The sequence below is a fragment of the Salvia hispanica genome, chromosome 4, assembly GCF_023119035.1.
Source record: "Salvia hispanica cultivar TCC Black 2014 chromosome 4, UniMelb_Shisp_WGS_1.0, whole genome shotgun sequence".
Taxonomy (NCBI): Eukaryota; Viridiplantae; Streptophyta; class Magnoliopsida; order Lamiales; family Lamiaceae; genus Salvia; species Salvia hispanica.
In genome coordinates, this window is record NC_062968.1 from 36,772,741 (window position 1) to 36,797,738 (window position 24,998).

General features: G+C 38.2%; 1 protein-coding gene and 2 pseudogenes across 1 annotated transcript; all 3 read right to left on the reverse strand.

Annotated features, from left to right (window-relative positions):
• Positions 1-16,142: 16,142 nt before the first annotated feature.
• LOC125220997 lies at positions 16,143-17,505 on the reverse strand (annotated as a pseudogene).
• A 272-nt stretch (positions 17,506-17,777) lies between these two features.
• LOC125185317 lies at positions 17,778-19,786 on the reverse strand (annotated as a pseudogene).
• Positions 19,787-22,279: 2,493 nt separating this feature from the next.
• On the reverse strand, positions 22,280-24,089 carry LOC125185535 (UDP-glycosyltransferase 86A1-like). Its single transcript, XM_048082084.1, has 2 exons — positions 23,464-24,089; positions 22,280-23,303 (listed from the first exon to the last, which is right to left on the reverse strand). The coding sequence occupies exons 1-2, from the start codon at positions 23,990-23,992 to the stop codon at positions 22,393-22,395; spliced, it is 1,440 nt and encodes a 479-aa protein (XP_047938041.1). The 5' UTR covers positions 23,993-24,089; the 3' UTR covers positions 22,280-22,392.
• Positions 24,090-24,998: the final 909 nt, after the last annotated feature.

Consider the following 24,998-nt stretch of genomic DNA (forward strand, 5'->3'; position numbering starts at 1 on the left):
TTTAAACCCCGATTGTATTATTCGAGGTTTCAGACATGAATAGAATCAGTATATTATTACATTGTGTTTGCATTGCATTTATAAGATGTTTTATAAACATTTAAATGTATAAGACAAACAAAGTCTAAGTCTTTGCTTAGTAGGCTGGTTGTGGCGTCGTCCACTTTAAGGTAACACGTCGTTTATGCAATGCTTTGCAAAAGAAAAAGAATAATTTCACAACCCGAGATAGGCTTAGACTACCTATCGTGAAAGGTTGCAATGTCGATCCGATTATTTCTAAGCCTTCGAAATAAGATGACATTGGTGTGGTATAGCATTGAATGGATCTAAGCAAAGGCGTGTCTTTATGCTATCTACGAAAGACTAGGTCTTGATAAAATACTATCTCTTAATCTACATACGTTAGCATTGAGCATACGGTATTGATTATGCACTACTTTGACTTATCAAATGGTGCGGGTTTTTCGCAACCCAATAATCCCGATATATTGGGTAGTGGTATTAATATCTAGCGGTGCTAGGATTGCTATTATGTTGAATTGGCGCGAGGTGATTCTCGTTTGATAATGTCCTCAAGAGGAGCTTGAACAATGTTTTATTATTCGAACGGCGGTTGGAGTTTTATTACTCTATGAATAATAAATAAGTGTTTCTTGCTAAGTCCACTCTTGAAATTAATAAGATGTTAATTAATTAAGTCAATAGCGGACATTAATTAATTAATGGACTTTTATATCTTAAGCGCGGGAAATAAATAATAAACAAAACGGAAACCCGGATTACTTGTAATTTCGGATTTGGATGGGAGTGCAATATTACTTACGTAGTGGCTGCTCATAATATTCCAATATAAGCTTGTATTAAATTGTGAGTTCAATTTAATTATTAAAAAGCTAATTGGGGGAGCCCATATCAAAACCTTCCATAGATCCCGATCGGGCCCATATGAACTTAATATAAATAGGAGAATAAAGGAGAGACAAATTAAATTAATTATTAGATGTAATTTTCGCCCCTCTCTAATTAGTAGAGGAGTTCAAAAATTCTTCAGCTCTTCTCAGTGAGGAATTTTCTCTTCTTTATTCGAGTCCTAGTATTTTGATAAGATCAGCCCACCACGATATCGAGATACGGTTCAGGAACGATCGAGAAGATCCGTGGTCTAGTATTGAAGATCATCGTGGAGAAGGCGCAAGCAATCGTCGATTCTTTGGAGAATCAAATCGGTAACCCTAAACCGTAGAAAGCATGTTTAGGATTTATATTTTCTAAGCATGAATTATTTGCGTTCTAGCATGCAATTATCTGTTTAACATGTGAATTGGTTAATGCATAATCGATCAAATAGATCCATGTCTCGATTTATTTGTTTTGTACAAGTCTTCCTCTCGTAAGGGGCTCTAACCCAGCACTTGGATGACGTAATGAGTACAACAACACACCACTTTGAAGAGCGCAATAGAAGGGACCCGTTGATCTTTGAAAAGATGGTTGCGAGGGTGAATGATGTTTTAGGAGAATGAACGTCATTGTGTTTTGTTTTAAATTTTTTTAGGAAACTAACTCTTGATGGTAGATGACTGTTTGTTTCTTTTGATGTATACATTGATGGTTTTTGGGTTACTTTTTGTTTGGTGTAGACATTGAATATTAAACACGCATAAGTCATTATTTATAATGGTAAGCAAATTCTGACACATTGGCAAGCAAATTGCGATACAAATTTTGAGTTGAGCACAAACAACTTCAAGCACTAATCTGTTTAAATCCTTGGTAATACAAAGCACTAAATGATAAATTGACATGCAATATGTGATGCAATTAAATTATAAAGAAGAATATGGAATTAATGACAAGATATGTTATTTTATATAACGAAGCAAGAAATCTGGTTTTAGACCTTGGTTTCATAGTTTGGCCATGTTTTTTATGACATTTATCATCATCTGGATTTATGCAAAAACATAAGCGTTACATAGCAGGGGTTGATACGTTTTTAATACATGTGTTACTAAAATGAAATAGAGTGCATACTTTCCTCACTAAAGAAGCAATAACCAACAAACAAGCATGCAATCTGGAAGTCATTCTTTACGACAATAAAATTGAGTTCATTGTGGAATGTTTTTAAAAATTTAGTATGCACACTTTTCATAACAAACAAAAAAAATGTGAGTTGTATTAATCAACAATCTATTAAACATATGTAATCTTCACATTTGGTGCATTAAAAACGATCATGCAAACTACACCATAAAATATGCAGTAACCAACAAACGAATATGTAATCGAGTAGTCATACTCTTCGACAATGAAACTGAATGCACTATAAAATAGTTTTAAAATGTGGTATGCAAACCTTAAATATTAAACAAGCAATGTTAATTGTAGTAATAAGCAATCTATTAAATATATGTAAATGAGCATGCAATCTTCCCCAAGAAAAGAAGCAAAAACCAACAAAAGAATATGCAATATAAAAGAATTTTGCAATCTAATACTCATTATCACACAACAATGAAATTGAGTGCTCTAGCGAATGGTTTAAAATACAGAGTATGTAATAAGCAAACTACTAACAAGCACTACCAACTATATTAATAAGCAATCTATTAATCAAACTATGTTCGCCCAAAACAAACTACTTTAAATTATAGACGGTTTTTCAATGAAATAAATATCCCTGACTCTTTTCCTCTTCTCACTTGCTGATAATGCTGAGGAGTAACTCTCAATACTTTGTCCAACCTCTTCCATCCCAGCTAAAAAATCGTAGAAAGCAATCCCTTATTCAATTTTATAAAATTAGAAATTGCCTACCTTCTATAAAATTACAAATTACTGATCTCCATACAATCTAACAGTTCTTCAACTCTTTATCATTAATGATATCATATTCCAGATCGTCTAAGAAATCATGGTCGCTTTCTTGTCAATGAAAAATTACTGATCTCCAATATAGCATCACTTATCTCCATTGATCGATAATAAGAAATCTGGAATCGTGAATTGCTTCTGTTGGTTAAAGATTATAGATTGATTTTCTAGAGACGAAGAAGAAGATTTTGTGAACAAATTTGACTTGAAATTAGGAGGAAGATAATGAAAATAATGTAAATTAAGGGATGAGAATAACTGCTCCAAAATGTATCTACCTTCTTTACCCTTTCACGATGAAATATCATTTTTTTAATTGAATTTCCCCTGCCAGGTGGCAGGCTGTGTGCCATCAGTTTTCAAAATCTAATGGTGTTATATTGGTGGCATGTTGTCATTATAAATGTTGTTTCATCTTAACATCTCCTATGATCCATTTCCCAAGAATTACCCATTTATGATGCTTGATCTAGATTTGTGAGATTGATTTTCAATTTAACAAGAGCAACAAAGAGACAAAAAAGAGATCCAACCACAAAAATTGAATCTAAACAAGAATGAATGGAAGATTAGGAATGGAAAGCATGTGTATAATGATGAGATAAAGAACTACAACCATAGGACCTTGACCAAAACAATGGAAACAACTCTAGGCAACTTTCATTAGCTCTATCACCTCTTGGCTCCACTACTCAATGGATACCTCCATTGATACATACCTCTACTTGAATTACTCTAGGAGAAAAACAAACAACCTTCAAGGAAGGAATTGGATACAAACCTCCAAAGAGGACACTCTCTAGGGAAGAAACTTTAATTCAGCAAAATCGAGGAAAAGATGACATCAAAAGGTATTTATACTAGGGTGCAATTCCCAATGAAAAGGCCCACAAATCTGATCCGCGTCACTCTACCCAGCCGGGTGGAATTAAGGGTGTTAAGTCACTTGGCCGGGTGAAACCTCGACTTCTTCACGCTTTGGACGGGCCACCGGACGGGTGGGTAAAGGTCACCCGGTCGGGAGAAGCTTGGCCTTGGCAATTCCGATGGATGACACCGGCGGGTAGCGAAAAGTTACCCGGGCGGGTGGAGCAACTTGGTCCCGACCATTCCAGTGGATGGCACTCGGCGGGTGAGCCAATGCCGAATCTACCCGGTCGGTGGAAGCTCCGCCTTCAAATTTCAGCACAAGTCTCATGGTGTGCTCCTCGGTCTTCATAGACTCCTCCAAGATGACCTTTTGGATAAAAGTAGAGAGTCCTCATGTAGGCGCCTCGTCATGACGTCGTCATGGCCTTCCAGGCGTGGTCGTATCAATACATCAATTGCATTCATAATATAAATCAAAAACAAAATTTCTAATTAAATTAATTAATAATTAAATCAATTGAATTTTTTTTTTAAATTACTTTATACTCATTTTAAGATTGAAATACCTAACTAAAATATTCAACTTTATATCATTATGAATGCAATTCACAATTATTATTACATAATATTATATGATTCATAATTTATATAAGTATACTACAATTATTTATTAATTACTACTCCTCCGTCCCAAGATATTAGACCCCTTTCTTTGGGCACATGAATTTAGGAGATAATTGTTTATTGGTGTAAGTGGAGTTGGTAGTAGAGTAAATTTCTACCATAAATAAAAATGGTTCAAGTGTATTGGGACACCCAGAAAGTGGAATAGGGTCAATACATTGACTGGAGGAGTACTAGTTTTTTAGTATTATAACAATAATATTTTATAATAAATAAATATAATTTTAACTATAATTATAATTAACTATATTTGAATGATATTAAAAATAAATTAATTATTAATTTATAACATCAAAATAATAATATTAATATTGATTAATAATAATAGTATAAAGAGTGAGGAGAATAAGAGAAGATATTCCAATATCACTTTTGGACTAATTTTATGTATACCTAAAATATCCTTTATGACACAAATGATAAAATGTATTTGTTTAGAGGGCATTTTGGGAAGAAAATCTGCATTGGTACAAAATGCTGATTTATAGGTACCAAAAGCGATATAAAATAAAGATCGTGTACCATTTACGTGCTGAAAGTGAAAGATGTATCATTTATGAGTTCACTCTTATGATTTTGGTTCTAAACTTTATTTTTTGAATTTTTGCATCCGAACATTTCAACTCAGATCACATCAATTTTTACGTCAACTATATTAATCCCAATTTTGACCAACTTAATCATGTTGATTGTGATTACCAACTCCATAATTATAACCTTAATTATTTTATTGATATCTTTAAAATATCAAAATAAATAGCATCCACTGAAGTATCCAGATTCACCACCTTCATGGTTGTAGCCACCTCCCTGCGTCCCCTCCGTCGCTCACACAATCCCTCGCCATGTGACCCGGCTCCCCACAGGAGAAACAAGCCCGCCGGAATCGCCACCGCCGCGATTTCCACTAGGACATTCCCTAGCTATATGCCCAAATCATCCATAGTTATAACATCCTCCACCACTTCCACCGCCCCCCGTTAGAGCAATCCCTAGCCATATGCCCAAATTCACCACAATTGAAGCACTCTCCACCTCCTCCCCGATACGATAACCATATCCGGTTGCCATCATTTCTCCAATCACCACAATGGATTAACTAGGGTTAGACGAGAACAAGCTTAGCTCTCATGCGCCGTCGTCAGGAATACACTTCACCGTCCGATCACCGCTCGGAGAACAACGGTGCGCGTCAAAGTGAGAGGGAGGGTGAGAGAGAACAACGATACCGTCGCCGCTCTTTCTCTTTATTTTCTTTTTTAATATTATTTATTTTGGTTTTTTAAATGATATCTCCTTAAAATAATTAAGGTTATAATTAGGAGTTGGTAATCACAATCAACATGCTTAAGTTGGTCAAAATTGATATTAAAATCGTCGATGTTAAAATTGACAACCGTTAGTGTAGGACCGATTGTGATCCGAGTTGAAATGTTCGGATGCAAAAATTCAAAAGATAAAGTTTATGACCAAAATCGTAAAGAGCATATATTCAAGACCAATTTTGGCCTTTACTCTTATTTATACAGACATTATAACAGGAATGTCAATTGAATCGATTGGCCTAACAAATTAGTTTGAAATCTAAAAGTTGAGGTAAAGGTTAAAAATTTTAAATCCAAAACAATCATTATTCAAATACCCCAACAATCCAAGCAAGTTGGCCCAAACCCAAATAAATTAATCCAATGACATTCCTAATTAGGAGGGGAGCTACTATTCGTAGGCAGAGATAGTTCTACTCTTATTGGTGTCATGTTTATCCTTTGGTGTTCAATGTACCCCAAAGTGGACCATTGTCCATGACATCAACTTGAACAAATGTCACTCTCCTTATGAGATGCCTCTAACTCGACCATCATCGGTTTTCGCAGCTAGATCATTAATCATGACCCCCCACAACGTTAGTATCTATGAGTCTTTTGATGTGTTGTTGTTGTAAATGGCGTAGACTTGTGTTGGATATATTAGAGTGGACTCTTATTTGGTCTATGTTATTTGTTAAGCCCAAATGTTATTAATGGGCGAGCCCAATTACTTCCCCTCTTTCACCCGGATGCTGCCACGTGCCCTCCTTTTGGGATCTTGCTTCGAAATTTGGGATCTAGGCTTGTGCTTGTTATATAGAAGGCATGCGCCGTTCTCATTCATTCCGACTCTCTAATCCTCTCTCTCTCTCTTCTAGTTTCTCTCTCTTATTCTCTCTTCTTCTCCGATGATCTTCCGCCATCTCTTGGTGATCTTCCATGGTTCTCGATTGGTAGATCTGTGGAGTGCTGGTGTGAAGCAATCTCTTGATTGCTTGGTCGAGGAAGAACTAGGGTTGTGAGAACTTGAAGGGGTGTGTTGAGATCTTGGTGGAACTTGATCGGTTTTGAGGGTTTTTCCGATGGAGGTATTGGTGGTCCCAGGTTAACTCTATCCAATCCATCGTGCTCCTTGGGTCTAGTTTTTGGGAAAAATAGATCGGGGTTGTTGTGGCGGGTTCGAGCCAAGTTTCTTTGATCTATTGTCTTCTCTTTGTTCTTAGTTAGTTTCTGTGTTTAGATCCGAGAGGATCTTTCTTAGTGTTACTAACTTGTGTCTTGAGTTGGAAAATTTAAGTGATTACGAGGAAGGGTAGGATTTTCTTTAAGACCTTGTAATAGTTAGAACTAGATTCTTTGTAATCTTAGTTTGTATTTCTTGTGTAAATCACCGCGTGGTGAGAGTTAGAAATGAGCTCTCTTGTACAAGAACAAAGAGGTCTCGGGAATTAGTGAATCTGAGGGTCCGATCCCTACGGTGGTATCGAGCCACGGTGATTGTCTAGACGAGGTCCTAGGAGGTGGAAGTGGGAAACCTCCTTCGAGAGAGGGTTCACTCGAAATTGGGGTTTACCTTTCTTGTTTAAGTTTTTCCGTTTTGTGCCAAATATAGGCTTGGGGTCTTGTTTTCTGAGGCTCGCAAAGACTTATGACTTTGCTTTCGTTTTCGTTTCTCGTGTTCTTGCAAAAATTATTGCTAAAATGGCTCAACATGTTGGTTTGGTTCCCCATAATGGTAAAAATGATTTTGCTATTTGGGAAACAAAATGAAATGTGTTTTGATTCAACAAAAGGTGTTTAAAGTTGTTGATGGTACTTTACCCCAGGATACGCCAGATAAAATTGATGAGATGAATGATCGGTAGGGCTACTATTGTGTTAAATCTATCTGATTCCGTGATTAGGAAAGTTGATCATGAGGAATCTCCACGAAATGTGGAAATTACTTGATACTCTATACGAAACCTCTATGTCTTCCGAATGTATTTGCTTGAAAATCGTTCAAATTCAAGCTTGATCTTGCTAAAGATATTGATGACAATGTGGATAGGTTTCCGAAGTTAGTTCGGGGCATTAAGAGATCGGTGATAAAACCATAGATGAATACACTAGTATAGCCCTCATGAATGCCATACCTAATTCCTATAGTGATGTTAAGGCTGCCATTAAGTATGGTAGAGACTCTGCTCCTCTAGACCTTATAATTAGCTCCTGAAATCGAAGAACTTGAGCTTAGGGAAGGCTGTGATAAGAATGCATATAATAAAGTGTTGAATGTCGGAAGGAAGATCTAAATCTAGAGGGGGCAATGACTCAGCTTATTTTAACACAAATAATACCCGCAAGTGTACGGGGCTAGTGTAACAATTATGCAAGCAAGAGTATCGTATCCTTGAAAGACAAGATTATGACTCGATACAGCGAAGCAGGCTTGCTCGTCGAAGTCCAGGGCTGCTTGGACATCATGTCCATCTGTCAATGTCGATGTGGATGCTACCTTGTAGGTCTTGCTTCTCTCATTCTTCCATCCTCATCGTTGGAAGCTACCCTTTGATCACCTGCAGAGACTCTTCTCCAAACTGAGAGTGATCCCCTAACGTTCATATTTCGCGCCTTGCCTCCGGAGTTGCTCCTGTAGGGATTATGATTTGTTGCCACAGGCTTAAACGTGGATTGGGGCATCTCTTCATCGGATATTTAAATCTCTTCCATGCCTGCAGATGTTCTCACTGAGGAAATTTGCGTTGCATATGAGATGACAACATCATTTAGTGTACCTACAGTGGGTGGAGGTAGTATTTCTCCAAGAAAAGCTCAACCGTTGCATCCCAGTTGCGACCGAGTTGGGGTTCATTTATCATACCAATCTCTGGCATCGTCCTTGAAGAGAAGGGGGAAATGATGCGGCGAATCCGATCAAATGCAGGTCCCAGTTAGCCTTAACCGTGTTGCTCATTTGTATGAACTTGGTCGAGTGCTTGTTGGCATCTTTGAACTTTGTTCCACCAAATGCATGTTAGCCACACTTTGTTCATCAACCCCGGCTTCAATTCAGCTGTTGACGCAATTCCCCCATTGTTGATCGGAGGGTTAGCCGGCTCTTGGCCATCACCCGAGCAAAATTCTGCCTCAGGTCTTGGTCTCACATTCTGTGCATCCAAACGCCTTTGCATATTGGCCATTTGCTTAAAGTTGATGGACAGGATCGGGATCTCCGTTGTTGTTCTCCTCGTTGTTCTCATTGTTGTTTTCAAAATTGTTGTTCTCGTCGCCATTAGGATTGGAGACCGCGGCTAAATCTTGTAGGAGATGGAAGTGGAGATGGTGGTGTGAGGAGTTCTCTGGATAGGAGAAGGTAGGCTTTGTGGCCAGGGTAAAGATACCCGGAATCCTTTAGTTTAACCTCATACCGTAGTTCTCTTCTGGTGGATGTGATCTCAAGATCGATTGGCTCTAAGGTGGGCCTTTAGAACGCGTGTACTACAACACATGAGGAAACACAAAAGATTAGAGAACTCAAAATAAAAATAAAAATAAAGCAAATAAAATCTAGATTAGTAATCTACATTATTATCACGATATTAAGCTATATTGACACAAAATTATCACATGGCAGCGCCAAAAACTTGACTCAACTTATTTTAACGAGATAATACCCGCAGAATTATGCAGGCTAGTGTAGCAATTAGCAAGCAGAGTATCGTATCCAGAGACAAATCAACTCAAGTACCACAGACAATTTCGATTACTATCTAGACAATCCAAGAGAAAAGGTTTTGTTCTAGCACTACTATAAGCATATAACAATGAAAAGAAAATAAAGAAAGTGGCAGAAATAAATACAAGTGAAAAGATACCACAAAGAGGAGAGTAGAGTTTTGGATCCAGGCTTCTGATGGAATTGTATTGTGATTGATTCAACAACCGATTACCCATTTTATGTCTCTAGGATTACTAGGAAAGTCGCTAGTCTAGAGTTGAGCCCCTACATGAGTGTACTCACCCCGTTGATTAACCACTTAATATGAAGTCTCCTTACAATATGTTTAGATTAACTCCGTAGAGACAAAAGACCCGAGCCACTCACTAAGGTTCCCCTCTTTAAGTGTAGATTATCAAAGTGATGCTCACTCTTTTATCAAACCCTAGATAGGTATCTCTCCATTACAACTATAAAGAGGTAAACAAACTCGAATTGGTAGCTGGCGATTGAATTGAAAAGCGCAAGAATGAACAAAGGAATCCATGAGCTAATGATCAAAGAAGTCCTTGGATAATCACAAACATCCATTGTAGTCTTCACCAAAACTCCACAATAGAGGAGAATTAGCTACTCATGTTCTTCATGAAAACCAAAACAATGGATTGAGTCGTGATACATCAAAGAAAGCAAATAAATACTCGTGGAACGATTCTATGGATTAGAGACTCCAATCTCTCGTTGTAGTCTTCAATCTTCAAATCTCTCTTCAAAGTGTTCTTGGGGAAGTGTGGAATGTCTTGGAGCGGTGGAATGTTCAATTATGAAAACTAGGCGTTGCCACTTTTAATCCTCTATCAAAAATTGCGTTTTTTGGCATAAAAATACGCCAAAATAGCCTACCCAGCCGGGTGGTCATTTGGACCACTTTTACAGAACTATTCGCGCATAACACCGTACCCGGCCGGAGTGGTGGTTAATTCACCCGGCCGCGTGGAAGCCCTGCAGAACGCGAGTGTTCACCTGCGGCCATAACTTCTTCTACCGAACTCCGATTGAAGGCGTGCGAGATACCAACACGAAGCTCTTTGAAGAGGAAGAGATTTATATGCATTAGGGGCTGATTGGACTTCAAAATCTCCTCCAGTTAATATTGTCTCAAACCCCGAGGATCTTTGCTGCCGTCGTATATTTTGTGTACCTTTTACACGTGTAACAAAATGGTCAAATACCAAAATAATAGAGAAGTAATCATAATCATGTCAGATATTAGACGAAATGTGATCAAAACCTTGCAAGATTACTCTCTAAAACCAAGCAAAATCCAAATCACGATGAGACAATGAGCCAGTGGTGGTTAAGTAATACCTGAACTCTAGGAAAAAGTTTAGGTCTAGGTCTAGAAGCTTAAGATCCTAAAACCTATAGGAAGTGTTTCAATTGTGGTGATGTTGGGTACTATAAGAGAGGTGCACTAATTTTTAAAAAAGAATAAGTTTCTAAAAATTGACCCCGGGGGTTAAACCCCCTTTGTTTGTTGCTACATATGACAATGTTAATGATTTTTTTTGGGTTTTCCGCAATTTGTGAATCCCTCCCGGGGGTCCTTTTACCCCCTAATATTGGTTATGTGATTGTAGATGTCTTTCATTGAGCCCTTTTTCAAGTGTTTTAAAAATTTAAAACCCTTTACTAAAACCTTTGTGTAATGGGGCTGGAAAGAAATGTGAAATTCTTGGTTTTGGGCCCTTTTTGTTTGAATTTTGGGAAATGGTTATGTTTTAAAGCTTGAAGGATGTTAGATATGTTCGGTCGTCTATAACTTGATGTTTTTTTGGCTCTTGAGAATGAGGGTATGAGGGCCCCAAAGGGGGGAAGGTTGCATGAAGATTTCGAGGGGGTCTATGTCTTTTCAAAGCTAAAAAAAAATGTGGCTTGTATGTTTTCTTTTGTGCCTCTTGCATGTGAAAAAGCTTATCCCAATGTATTTAAAAGCGATAGAACCATGTTGTGGCATAAAAAATTTAGGTCATATGAGTTTTAAAGGCTTGAGTGTTGAAAAAGCACCCCTTTGATAATGATGTTCAAAGTGAGTTCCCCATTTGATTCTTGTGTCTTTGGGTAAACAACATAAAAGTCTCTTTTCTGGCCCCCTTCCCCTTTAATGTGAGTAAATGTATTTTGGAATATTTGCTTTATGGATGTGGGGGTCAAAACCCCGGTGTCTTCCCTCTGGATGTTTTTCCCTTTTTAAATGGTGATTGATGTTTTTTTCAAGAAAAGTTTGGTGTTTTTTGATGAGACAAAAATTTACGGTGTTTTGAAAAACTTAAAATTTGGGAAAAACCTTGATTGAGACGGGTTTAAGAAGTTTAAAAATTTATTAAAACGATAAGGGCCCGGGTTTTGTAATAATCGGATGGATGATTTATGTGATAGTTTTGGAATAAAAAGACATAGAACGTCCTTATCCCCCAAACAAAATAGGGTTCTTGAGAGAATAAACAAAATTTGCTTGAAAAAGTGAGATGCATGTTTTCAAAAGTCGGTTTAAAAAAGTTTTGGGGTGAAGCTTTTTTAAAACCTTTTCTTATTTGGTAAATGGGCCCTACCCCATGCCTCCATTTTGGGTTGGGGTGCCCTTTTGAATATGTGTTCTATGGCAAACCTCTTGATTTTTTCCCCAAAAGGGTTTTTTGGTTTCTTGCTTTTGTGCATTATAAATCGATAAACTTGAGCCAGATCTAGGAAATTTTTTTTAAAGGTTACCCGAGGGTGTCAAAGGGTATAAAGTACGCAAAAAGGGATAAACCCGGGTTGAGTCATTATAAGTAGGGATGTTTTCTTAATGAAGATAAATTTCCCCCAAAGCTTAAGATTGAAAAGTACCCCCAGATCCTATAGATGGGGACAATAAACCCCCTAAAGGGAATTGGGCCCAAAATCACCCCGGGGGAGCATTTTAATGCCCCAAAATGAGGTAAAACAGGGGGTTTTGGAAACTTACCCAGTCTATTTTCCAAATTGAGACCCCTTTTGATGAAGGAAACCCAAATGTGAGGCATGATAATCCTATCCAAAATGTTGATGACAATGTCCCTAATCGCATGATAGTCCTTTAGAAATTCTCCCCTGTGCCCCCCAGTGTTGATACATACCCCTGTTTTTAAAAATGCTATTGATAATACAAATTTGAGGATTATGTGTTATCAGAGATAAACCTTAGAAAAATTGATTCAAAAAACCCTTTTTGGGGTTAAAAATGGTTTTTTGGCCTAGTTGCTTTTTATAAATTTGGCTTTAATGTACATGAATGATGGTGATGGGGCCTCAAACTTATGGCGGTTTTAAATTAAGTTCCAGTCGGTTTGGCAAAAAACCGTTTTGGAAGAGATCTTCTCAAAAAATTAATTTTACTTGGATTCTTGCCTTTGCCTCATGGTCCCCATCGGGTTGGTTTGTTTAAACGGGGGGCCCAACAAATTGAAAAATGAGGTGGAGGGCCTTAGGTAAAAGGGCCCGGATTAGTGGGAAAGGTTTTACTCGACAAGGGGGTAGATTCCCGAGAAATCTTTCCCCAAATTTGTTAAATTCCTCTTGTCAAGATGATGTTGGCTTTGTGCTCTTTTTAAATTTGGGGAATTTAAAAGAAAATGGATTTTAAAAATTGTTTTCTTACATGGTGATCTTGATAAGTTTTCCCATGAACCCCAACGGGGGCTTTGTTGACCCCAAATTTTCCCCAAATCATGGGGCTTGTTAAAAAAGGGCCCTTATAGGGAAAAAAAGCAGTCCCAGAGGGGTTAAAAACATCAAGTTTAACACTTGTATGCATAAGTTAGGTTTTTTCGAAATCCTTTGATGCATCTTTTTATGTTAAGAATCTTGATTTTTTCATGTGTTCTTGCTTTTATATGTTGATGATATCTTTTTAATGGGTCCCCTTTTTTGAAAACCTTGGGGGGTGCAAATTTGCCTTGAAATGAGAATTTTGACATGAAGGTTTGGGTGATGCTCGGGAAAAACTTAGGGGGTTAATATCATAGAGATAGAAAAACATCCCCCTTTGTGTTGCATCAAGAACCTTAGGTGTACAAAATTGGAAAGTTTAACATGTTTGATCTAAGCACCTTTCTTTCCTTTAGGTTCTCTTTTTTGTTGAGTAAAGATCTGTGCCCCAAGTCTCAAACTGAAATTGATGCTATGAAGAGAATTCCCCTTCTTTAAACTTTTTGGGTCTGTTATGTACTTGATGGTTAGCTCTAGGCCTGGTATTCCTATGTTGTGTCATGTCTCTTTGATACATGTCTAATCCCAGGTCTTTGGATTTGGGGAAAAACCCCAAAAAGGCTTCTTAGATACTTGAAGCAAAACTTGCTAAGTATGGTTTATGTAATGTGATGATGGTGTTTTACTAAACTGGTTTTGTGGATTCCAATTATGCTAATAGCGAGAGATAAGAGGAAGTCAACAACCTCCATGTATTTTTGATTTTAGGTCTTGCATAAATTAAATCCCCTTTTAAAAAAATTTCCCTTTAAAACCCCTTGATCAAAAAGGGATATTGCCATCGAAGGGGATGGAAATTTTTTGGTTAAAAGTGCTTTGAACTTTAAATTTGTGAAAATCTCTCTGTTGTGTTCTCGATTCTCAAACTCTTTTTTGAGTTATGTAAAAAAACCTTTTTTTATGATAGAACAAAGCATATAGATGTAAGGTTTCATTACATTAGGGATATTCGAGAAAAAGGTGAAGTGTTTCTTCATAAAGTCATCTGAGATAAAAACCCGGGGACATGGGGAAATAAGCCCTTACCTTTAGAAAAACTTCTTTTTTGTTTAAAATTTTTCACTTTGATCCAAAGGGTAGGGTTAAAAGTCGGGGGGAAAAACCTCGGCCCCCTTATCGGTTGTGGTAAAGGGGGGTAGGTGGGTGGAGGCATGAAGTCCTTTGGGGCTAATGGTGTGGCCCCTCGGTGTCTAAAAAAATTAAAATGGTTTGTTCCCAAAATGCTAGTGGACTTTGTCCTTTGGTTTGAGGATCTGCCGAGGTTTTGATGAATATGGGCCCTTTCCTAAAAACTTGATTGGTTTCCCAAAAAAAAAGTCCAAAAGGGGGAGTATGTTGGATATATTAAGGGGTGGACTCTTATTTGGGCTTGTTATTTGTTAAGCCCCAATGTTATTTAATTGGGGGGACCCAGTCACCCCCCTTTCACCGGAAACTTTTTCCACGTGCCCTCCCCCTTGGATCTTTTCCCTTTGGAGTTGGGTTTAGGAAATTTGGGGATTGAAAGAGGGGTTTCGCCCCCTTTTTATTCATTCGACTTCCCACCTTTTTCTCTCTTCCAAAACTTCTCTCTCTTATTTCTCTTCTTCTCCGATGATCTTGGCCATTTTTGGTGATCTTCCATGGTTCTCGTTGGGGTCATTGTAGTCTTTGGGGTGAAACCCTCTCTTGATTGGCTTGGGGAAAAAACCCCCGGGGGTTTTTGGGCTTGAAGGCCGTGTGTTGAGATTTGTTCGGTGGAACTTGATGCGGGGGAGGGGTTTTTTGGTAGAGGTATTGGTGGTCGGGGGTTTTAAAATCCAAACCCTCGGTGCTCCCGGGGCCCCCTTTGGAAGAATAGATCGGTGTTGTTGTGGCGGGTTCGAGCCCCTTGTTTTTTGTTTTTTGTCTTTCTCTTTTTTCTTAGTTAGTTTTTTGTGTTTGGAAAAGAGGATCTTTCTTAGTGTTCTTCTTGTGTCTTGAGTGTGCGGGTGAAGTGATTACGGGGAAAAATTTTAGTTGACAGGGCCCAAGACCTTTTTGGGTTAGAACTTAAAATTCTGTTTTTAGTTTGTATTGCTTGTGTAAAAACGGCCACGTGGGTGAGAGTTTGGTTGAGCTCTCTTGTCAAAAACAAAAAGGGGCTGGTTTTTGTGAATCTGGGGGTCTGATCCCCACCAAATTGATGGCAAACTTGAAACCATGGTTCGAGCATCTTCAAACTTCCACTTAATCTCATTCATGTTTGTATATTGGTTTATCATCTCTGTTTATCAAGGAAATGGACTTAAACTTGAATGAATTGGGTGAAATATATTTTACCATTGGGAGCGATGTTATCAATGGGGCAAAAATATTCTCCTCCCAGATAAAGGGATCAGGGAAAATTTAATTCCAAAATAAATAAATTTTAGAAGTTGGAGATGAAAACCCTTTTTTAAATGAAATTAAAAAAAAAAAAAAAAATTGGAAAAACCCTATTAGTATAAATAAATATATTGGGGGGGCAATTGCCCCTTTATACTTCCAAAGTAGTCCCCCCTTATTCTAGTAGTATCGTTGGAATGGACACTCTTTTACTTTTGTTGTGATCTCTTGGAACTTTAATATATGTTGATTGAAGTTTTGGGTGCCCCCCTTTCCATGAACCTTTCAACTCAAATTTATTAGCTCTAAGTTGTTCATTATTTTTAAAAGATAACTTATTAATCCAAAAAAAAACATTAAAATTTTTGAAATAAAGTCCACATGGCAAATTTTTTTACCATATCACGTCATCCTTCCACAAAAAGGAATCGAAAAAAAAAATGCAAAGGAACATTTTTGGCCTAGATTTTATCATTCAAATCCCTAAGAAACCTATCAAAGTTTATCGAGACGAACCATTCTCTTTCCATGCATCGTGCGTTTGGTCCTCATTTCCTTCAAATTTTTCATGATACGCTCGATGCTTCACCACTCATCACCTTGTTTATCTTCTCCGCAACTTCTTCCTTGCCTACGATTCCCCATCGCAAAGATTGATTCCGATCTTCCAATCATCGACCACCAACTTCCGATTGGTAGGCTGATCGTACAAAATCGGGTAACATATCATAGGGACACCGCACCACACGCTCTCGAGAATCGAATTCCACCACGCGGCCAAAAATCCCCCAACAGCCGGGCTAGAAAGCACGAGAGTTGATGGGACCACTGTAGGACTAGCCCCCTATCCTTAACATTCTCTTCAAATCCACAAGGCAAAACATCTCCGTCATCATCCATCACAATCTGAGGCCGGATTGCCCAAATGAAACTCACACCGCTAACGACAAGGCCGTGAGCTATCTCTTGTATCACTTGTCTATTAGTCTGTGCAATGCTTCCGAATGAGACGTACAAGACCGAGCCATGAGGCCTCGCCTGAGCCACTCGGAGCAGTCTACTTGATGACGCAAGCTCTTTGGAACACTGCATTTGGTGGAGAAATTGATGGGGCCTATAGCATATGTTGCTTGTTTCTGGTTCAGGACTGACAGAGTGTGAGGTTCTACTTCTTGCACTGTGTTGTGTAGGATGAAATCTGCCTTGACAACTTCTTTGAAAGATTTGAAAACAATCTCTTGAACTATTGTCACATCGGATTCTTGGAGATGCGACATCAAGTCTTTGGTACTGATCGGCGCTACTCCGGGGATGTAATTTATCATCTGCTCATCATCTAATCAACCATTTTAAATGAGATTTTAGCGTTAATTATGAATTTTGATAAAATAAGATTTTATATCTGGGAGAGAGAAGCGTGCCTTTGGTAGGGGGATAATGACCATTCTGTTTAAGCAGATCTAAGTGATAATTAATAGCAAACTCTGTGGCAGGCTGAGTCCAGAACGAGACATTGACCAGGCCGAATTTTTGGGCGACCATCGCCGGCCACGCTGCGAAAGTGTCAGAAACCAAAAACGGCGGCATCGATGGATCTGACGACGATATTATGTCGCCGACGAATTCAGCAACACGTGATGGAAAATCACGTAGGAAAGACTCCCAGTACTCGATGAAGTTAAGGTCTCTGTCGAAATCGAGGGGGAAGCCATCAGAGATGGTGGCGTAGCGTATGTCGAGAGCTGCTGCCGCAAAGATATCTAAACCGGCATCGGGGATCTCTTGGGAGCTTGCAATCTGATGGTGAGCATGTTCAGTGTTGACGAAAGTGACGGTAATGCCCTTTGAAGCTAGCTTCGTTGCGAGATCAACAAACGGGTTCAGATGGCCCTGATAAGGCAGTGCGATCATTATTGCGTGCGCTTTCATTTCACCTCTCCTTCTTAACACAAGAATGCCTCTGTTTTTTTCCTAAGCTGGGTGATTGAATTTGATTTATGAAGCTTTGAGCATGACGATGTATCCAATAATGCAATGCAAAAATGGTGATATAATCGCCCAATCTTAACCTCTAATTATTGGAATACATGAACGTCACTTTTCTCATATTGCAGTGGTCGGCCGAGTTTTAACTTTGGAGCCGAATAGCTTGAAAAAGAACACAAAATAATTTAATTTCTTCTATTGTAGTACTACTAGAATTTTGTATAGTAATGCAATATTGTATACTATAATTCATATGCAAGTCGATACATACAATGCGTGTGATTTTGATTCAAACAAATTTCAGTTTGTGTAGAAACATCACCAAAAGAGAAATCTGCATCATATATATTTGGTTGTCAGCTATGGAAATGAATCTTTGCCTCCAAATCCTTCAGAAAGCGGTCGAAGTTTGTTTTGGAAGATCCATCAGTTTCCACTGCACTCTTCATAATCCTCCTTACTCTTTCTGCATTCTGCTTCAATCTCTCCAAATCACCTCCGTTCATAAAGCTCTGAATCTTGTGGGCCACATTTTCCCTATCAAGAGATCCACCTTCACAGAGATGAATCCCAATCTTCCAATCAGCAACCACCAGTTTGCTATTACAAGGCTGATCAAATCCAATAGGATAACAAATCATTGGAACTCCACACCACATGCTCTCCAAAGTGGAGTTCCATCCGCTATGCGTCAAGAAGCCTCCAACGGCCGGATTCAAGAGAGTCTCAACCTGATCGCACCATCCGATGATAAGCCCTCTCTTTTTAACCGCATCTTGGAACCCGGCCGGCAACACACTGGCCGTAGCCCCATCGCCTAGAATACCTTGTCGAATCACCCACACAAAATTCACTTGGCTGAGGAGGAGTCCGTAGGCCAATTCCTCAAGCACCTGCATATTGGTGTGAACAAAGCTGCCAAACGAGACGTATAGCACCGAAGCAGGAGGTTTCGATTCAAGCCAAGTGGTGCAGTCTGATTTGGACCAGAGACTTGTGGTGACAATGTTGGTTGGGATATTTTGAGAGAAGTTGAGAGGGCCGACGGCGTAGTTTGGTAGGTATTGATTGAGAGCTGAGAGGGTTTGAAGCTCAAGCTCTTCCACGGTGTTTTGCAGGACAAAATCAGCCATCTTGCCCTGCTCAAACAGCAACCGCGACGCTCTGCTAACTACGCTTTCACACAATGATTGTTTTAGATAGGGCATTATATACTTGGTGTTTATCGACTCAACTCCTGGAACGTACTTTATTTCCTCCTCCACCTCATCTGTTGCTCCAAATAAAAAAACTTTTTAGTAATTACTACCTCTGTCCCTGAAAATTTGATACATATTATCATTTCGGTCGTCCCTGAAAATTTGATACATCACTTTTACCATTTTTAGTGAGAGACCTCATATTCCACTAACATTCTTACTCAGATTTTATTATAAAAGCTAATATTTTAAAAGTAGGGCCCCATTCCAAACTTTTCAATTATCTAATTCGTTTTTAAACCGTGTCGGATCAAGTGTAGAATTTTGGGGACGGAGGTAGTAATTTGTTTTTTATTAAATACGGTGAAGATATATACCTTTGCATGGAAAATGGCCGTTTTGTTGGAGAAGATCCCAGTGATATCCCAAGCAATACACCAAGGCCGATTGCGTCCACAGAGAAACGCTGACGAGGTTGTATTTGCGGGCGACGGCGGCAGGCCAGTTGTAGACGGTGTCGGCCACCAAGAAATGGAGCATATTGTCCCGATCAGAAGCGAGTTTTTTTCCCACAAATTCATCGACAAGAGGTGGGAAATCGTGGACATGCCCTCCCAATACTCGTGGAAGTTGGCATCCCTGTCGAATTCAAGAGGAAAAGGATCGGCCATGGTGGTGAAACGTATGTCGAGCCCTGACTCTCGAGCTTTACTAAACAAGTCGACATCTGTTTTGTTGGCGTGGTGAGTTTGGCATAGCTTTCGGTGAAGGAATTCAAGATGAACGAAGGTGATGGCGATGCCATTGGAAGCAAGCTTGAGAGCTAGATTCACGAATGGGTTGAGATGTCCTTGGTAAGGAACGCATATCATGATACCATGAAGCTTTCTCTGCCTCTCTCCCATCTCTATTTTCTAGTAGAATTTCTTTTTAGAATTACTAATGCATAATATATGGAATACTCTAGCTTTGTAGATTATATTTGTGTGGTTAGTTCCATCGGTTCAACATGTAGAAAGAGCCAAACTATGCAGGCAAGTGGACCTGTACTGATTGTACATGGCGGAAGCAAATTTGAAATTGACAACATAAGGATTGTATTTATCACTTATCAGGCCATTATTGTCAAAGATGTTACTATTTCACTTAAAATTGAGGTTCACATATTGGATGATTTTATTTTTATTTTTTAGAAGATTACGTATGATTGTGTACCTATTTGAATGATTAGTTATTTTAATTTATTTATTATTTTTTAGAAGATTGTATAATTTTTACCTACTTGAGTTTAAATGAAATGAGACATTTTTAAATGAGATGGTGTAAAAATAAATTACTCTAAACAGACCGGAGTATATAGGAAAACCTAATGATAGTATTTTGCTAACTAGTTAACTGAAAACCACGATATGATAGAATTGTGATTGAAAATATATAATCTGAAAAAAAGTTGCATAAATCCAATGACCCTGCCCTGAATACCTACCTATAAGCCCGAGTCCCATAGAATTGGCCTGAAATGAATTTATATTCATAATTTAATTTTCAACTTTCATTAATTTATTCAAATTTTTAAACTTAGTATTACTCCACTGTTTTCTTCATAATCATTTTACCATTTGAAAAGTTTCTTCATAGTTGAGTCGATTCCTTATATGATAACTTTTTCTTCTTCTTACTTTACTATCTCTTACTTTATTCTTTTACTTTATTCACTTTATACTTTATTCTCTCTATCTTTTCATCTCTTTTACTTTTTTATCTATTTATTTAACACGCCCAATGGTTATTTCTAAAACTCCGTGTCGAAAGTTCCGCCACAACTATGAAGAAACGGAGGGAGTATAATTTTTTCAAATATTCGTAAAATATTAATTTATTATTTGAATGTTATAATCATTTTATTATTTTTATATTAGTCTTACGTATATCATAGTAAAATGTAAATATTAAAAAATATACTATCTTCGTCCCCAAAGAATATAAACATTTAGTTCAAGATGTATATTAATGTATAATTGGAAAAGTAAGAGAGATAAAAAGAAAGTCTATTTTTTAAAGACGAATGGAGTATTAGTTTCTAGTTGAAATACATGCATTATATATGTATTTATTTATTGATATAAAATTACCAAAAAAATATAATACATCCGTCCAAAAAAAAAAATACTAATGTAGTTCCATTTTTGTTTGTCGATTAGTCTCTATATATTTATTGAAAGTTTCTCTATATAATGAGATGAATCTTATTTTTCACGAATAATACTTCAATCATTTGTTTCTCTGTCTTTCTTAATTTACAAATTTTGCATTAAAATTTGTGTTATCAAGATCATTTTAATTAAACTTTATTGGGTTTGGGTCCTTTTTAAATTGATCCAATAAGAATCTGATAATTTTCAGATTGGATTTGGATGGTTGGATAAAAAATAAAATTATTATTTTAATTATATTATCAATTAAAAATATTATAATTTAATTTTATTATCTAGATTTAAATCGTGATAAAGTTTTAATCATGTTATGACTAGTTTTAGCGGTATAGTATCATATTTTATAGCGTAATACTATCAAGTTTTAATTGTGTAATATCGTCGTTAACTTACTAATATTAACGGGAGAATGACAATTTTTGACATGACATAATAACTCACACACATGAAGTTAATGACAAAGTCTCGATAAGAATCCGACTATTTTGGGTTGGCTTATGATTTCTTATAGGATTAGGCCGATATTGGATAGACTCAATAACGGTCCAATCCACATAATTTATAAATCCTACTAAAAGCCAATCCGTTGATTAAATGTTGGAATGAACGACCCAGTTAATTGATGCAAGGTTTATGACTTTTTTCTGTAAATCAACTAGAAAACGATTATAATTGTTGACCGAAGAAGATCCATGGGCTACCACTTCAACAATCACCACGCACCATCTGTTTAACCTTTGCGGCCTCTCCGCATCCTCTCGGATGCACCACCTCCCAACAATTCCAATCTCCCAATCACCAACCACCAGCTTCCGAACCGTCGGCTGATCGTAACTCACCAGGAAACAGATCATCGGAACGCCGCACCACACGCTCTCCACCAATTCCACCCAACCGCTAATCTGATCGCACCACGGAACTACCGTCAATCCCCGATCTCCGACCTCTTCCACGAATCCAGCCAGTAATACATTGGAATCACCGGAAGCAGTGAGATGCGCTCAAGCAACCCGGATAAATTGATGAGGCCGACGGCGTGTCGGATTCTAGCTCTTCAAATGTGTTGTGAAGTAGTATCAAGTCTGCCTTCTTCACTTCCTCAAACGCTTTGAACATAAAGTTTCCAGTGACATTGCTGGTTTTCAGTAGAGACGCTTTGAGCATGACGATGCATCCAATAACGCAATGCAAAAATGGTGGATATAATCTCCCAATCTTAACCTCTAATTATTGGAATACATGAATGTCACTTTTCTCAAGTTGCACTACTGGGTCGGCAGAATTTTAACTTTGGAGCTGAAAAGCTTAAAAAGAAAAATATTTAAATTTCTTTTATTGAAGTATTACTACAAATTTGTAAATAGTAGTGCGATATTAGTAGGAAACATCGGAACCAAGAGAGAAATCTAGTTTGGTTGTCAGTTTTGGGCACGAATCTTTGCCTCCAAATCTTTTAGAAAGCGGTCGAAGTTTGTTTTGGAAGATCCATCAGTTTCCACTGCATTCTTCATAATCTTCCTTACTCTTTCTGCATTCTGCTTCAATCTCTCCAAATCACCTCCGTTCATAAAGCTCTGAATCTTGTGGGCCACATTTTCCCTATGCAGAGTTCCACCTTCACACAGATGAACCCCAATCTTCCAATCAGAAACCACCAGTTTGCTACTACAAGGCTGATCAAATCCAATAGGATAACAAATCATTGGAACGCCACACCACATGCTCTCCAAAGTGGAATTCCATCCGCTATGCGTCAAGAAGCCCCCAACGGCCGGATTCGAGAGAGTCTCAACCTGATCGCACCATCCGATGATAAGCCCTCTCTCTTTAACCGCATCTTGGAACTCAGCCGACAACACACTAGTAGCCCCATCGCCGAGAATACCTTGTCGAATCACCCACACAAAATTCACTTGGCTGAGGAGGAGTCCGTAGGCCAATTCCTCGAGAACCTGCATATTGGTGTGCACGAAGCTGCCAAATGAGACGTATAGCACCGAACCAGGAGGTTTCGATCCGAGCCAATTGGTGCAGTCTGATTTGGACCAGAGACTGGTAGTGACTGTGTTAGTTGGTAGATCTTGAGAGAAGTTGAGAGGGCCGATGGCGTAGTTTGGTAGGTAATTGTTGAGAGCTGAGAGGGCTCGAGGTTCAAGCTCTTCTACCGTGTTTTGCAGTACAAAATCAGCCATCTTGCCCTGCTCAAACTGCAACCGTGACGCTCTGCTAATTACGCTTTCACATTGCGATTGTCTGAGATAGGCAATTAGATCCTTGGTATTTATTGACTCAATTCCTGGAATGTACTTTATTTCCTCATCCACCTCATCTGTTGCTCCAAAAAATAAAATACAAAGGTCTTGATCGAGCTCACACATAAACACTTTCAGCACAACAATGAATACTAATATACGGAGTAGTATCGGAGTACAACCTGTTTTTGGGTGTTTTTACAATAAATAGGAGTAATATACAGGGAAGATATATACCGTTGCAAGGAAAATGGCCATTTTGTTGGAGAAGGTCCCAGTGATATCCCAAGCAATACACCAAGGCCGATTGCGTCCACAGAGAAACGTTGACGAGGTTGTATTTGCGGGCGACGGCGGCCGGCCAGGTGTAGACGGTGTCGGCCACCAAGAAATGGAGCATATTGTCCCGATCAGAAGCGAGTATTTTTCCCACAAATTCATTGACAAGAGGTGGGAAATCGCGGACCATGGTCTCCCAATACTCGTTGAAGTTGGCATCCCTGTCGAATTCTAGAGGAAAAGGATCGGTCATGGTGGTGAAGCGTATGTCGAGCCCAAGCTCTCGAGCTTCACTAAACAAATCGACATCTGTTTTGTTGGCGTGGTGAGTTTGGCATAGCTTGCGGTGAAGGAATTCAAGATGAACGAAGGTGATGACGATTCCATTGGAAGCAAGCTTGAGAGCTAGATCCACGAAAGGGTTGAGATGTCCTTGGTAGGGAACGCATATCATGATACCATGAAGCTTTCTCTGCCTCTCTCCCATCTCTATTACCTATTTCTTTTAAAATTAATACATACTCTACCAGCTTTGTTTAATACTGATATTTGTTTGGTTATTCAATCGAATTCAATATGAAGAAAGAGTCAAACTATGCAGGCAATTGTACATAGTGGAAGCAAATTTGAGTTTGACAATATAAGATATATCTATACCTATCAGTCCGTTAAAGTCAATGATATTAGAACTATTTCTGTTACAGGAAAATTGAGGGTCATATATATGTCTATTTAATACTCCTACATACTGAAAATTGTATCTTGTCTTGGATGATTTGGTTTTATTTTTACATTGATTTAAAATGAAACGAGACAATTATAAATGTGATTATAAAAAAAAAATGAATTACTCTAAACTGGATAGAGTCGCGGAAGGATTATGCTAAATACGAATATAACTCAACAGTCTACGGAGACCTCAAGGAGACATGATAGTGTTTCAATTCATAAAGTTAAAGCACAAGCCACAAGTGGTGCAAGAAATAAGATGTCACAATTTGCCCTATCGTTATTAAAGCGTGCAAGACATAACATAGTGCGAGAAAAAGAGGAAAAATTAAGATGGATAGAGAAGTGGACCTGACTAAAGAAGAAAAGATGGATAATGCAGTATTGGAGCTCTTAATCCCCATCTTAACTGTGAATAAATAGAAAATATGGATAACTAGTTTTAGGTATAACTACTCCCTCCGTCCACCATTAAATGTCTCATTTGTCTCTTTTTTTTTGTCCGTCTGCCAATAAATCTCTCATTTCACTTTTATCATATTTGGTAAGTGGACCTTACAATCCACTCACATTTTATTACAAAACCAATATATAAAAGTAGATCCCACATTCCACCAACTTTTCTACTCACTTTATTTCATAAAATCAAACATTTCTTAAAACTCAAGCCGGTCAAATATGGGACATTTAATAGCGGACTTAGGGAGTATTTTTTTTGGACATCCCGAAATACTCCTTCCGTCATATCCTAAGTGGGCATTTCT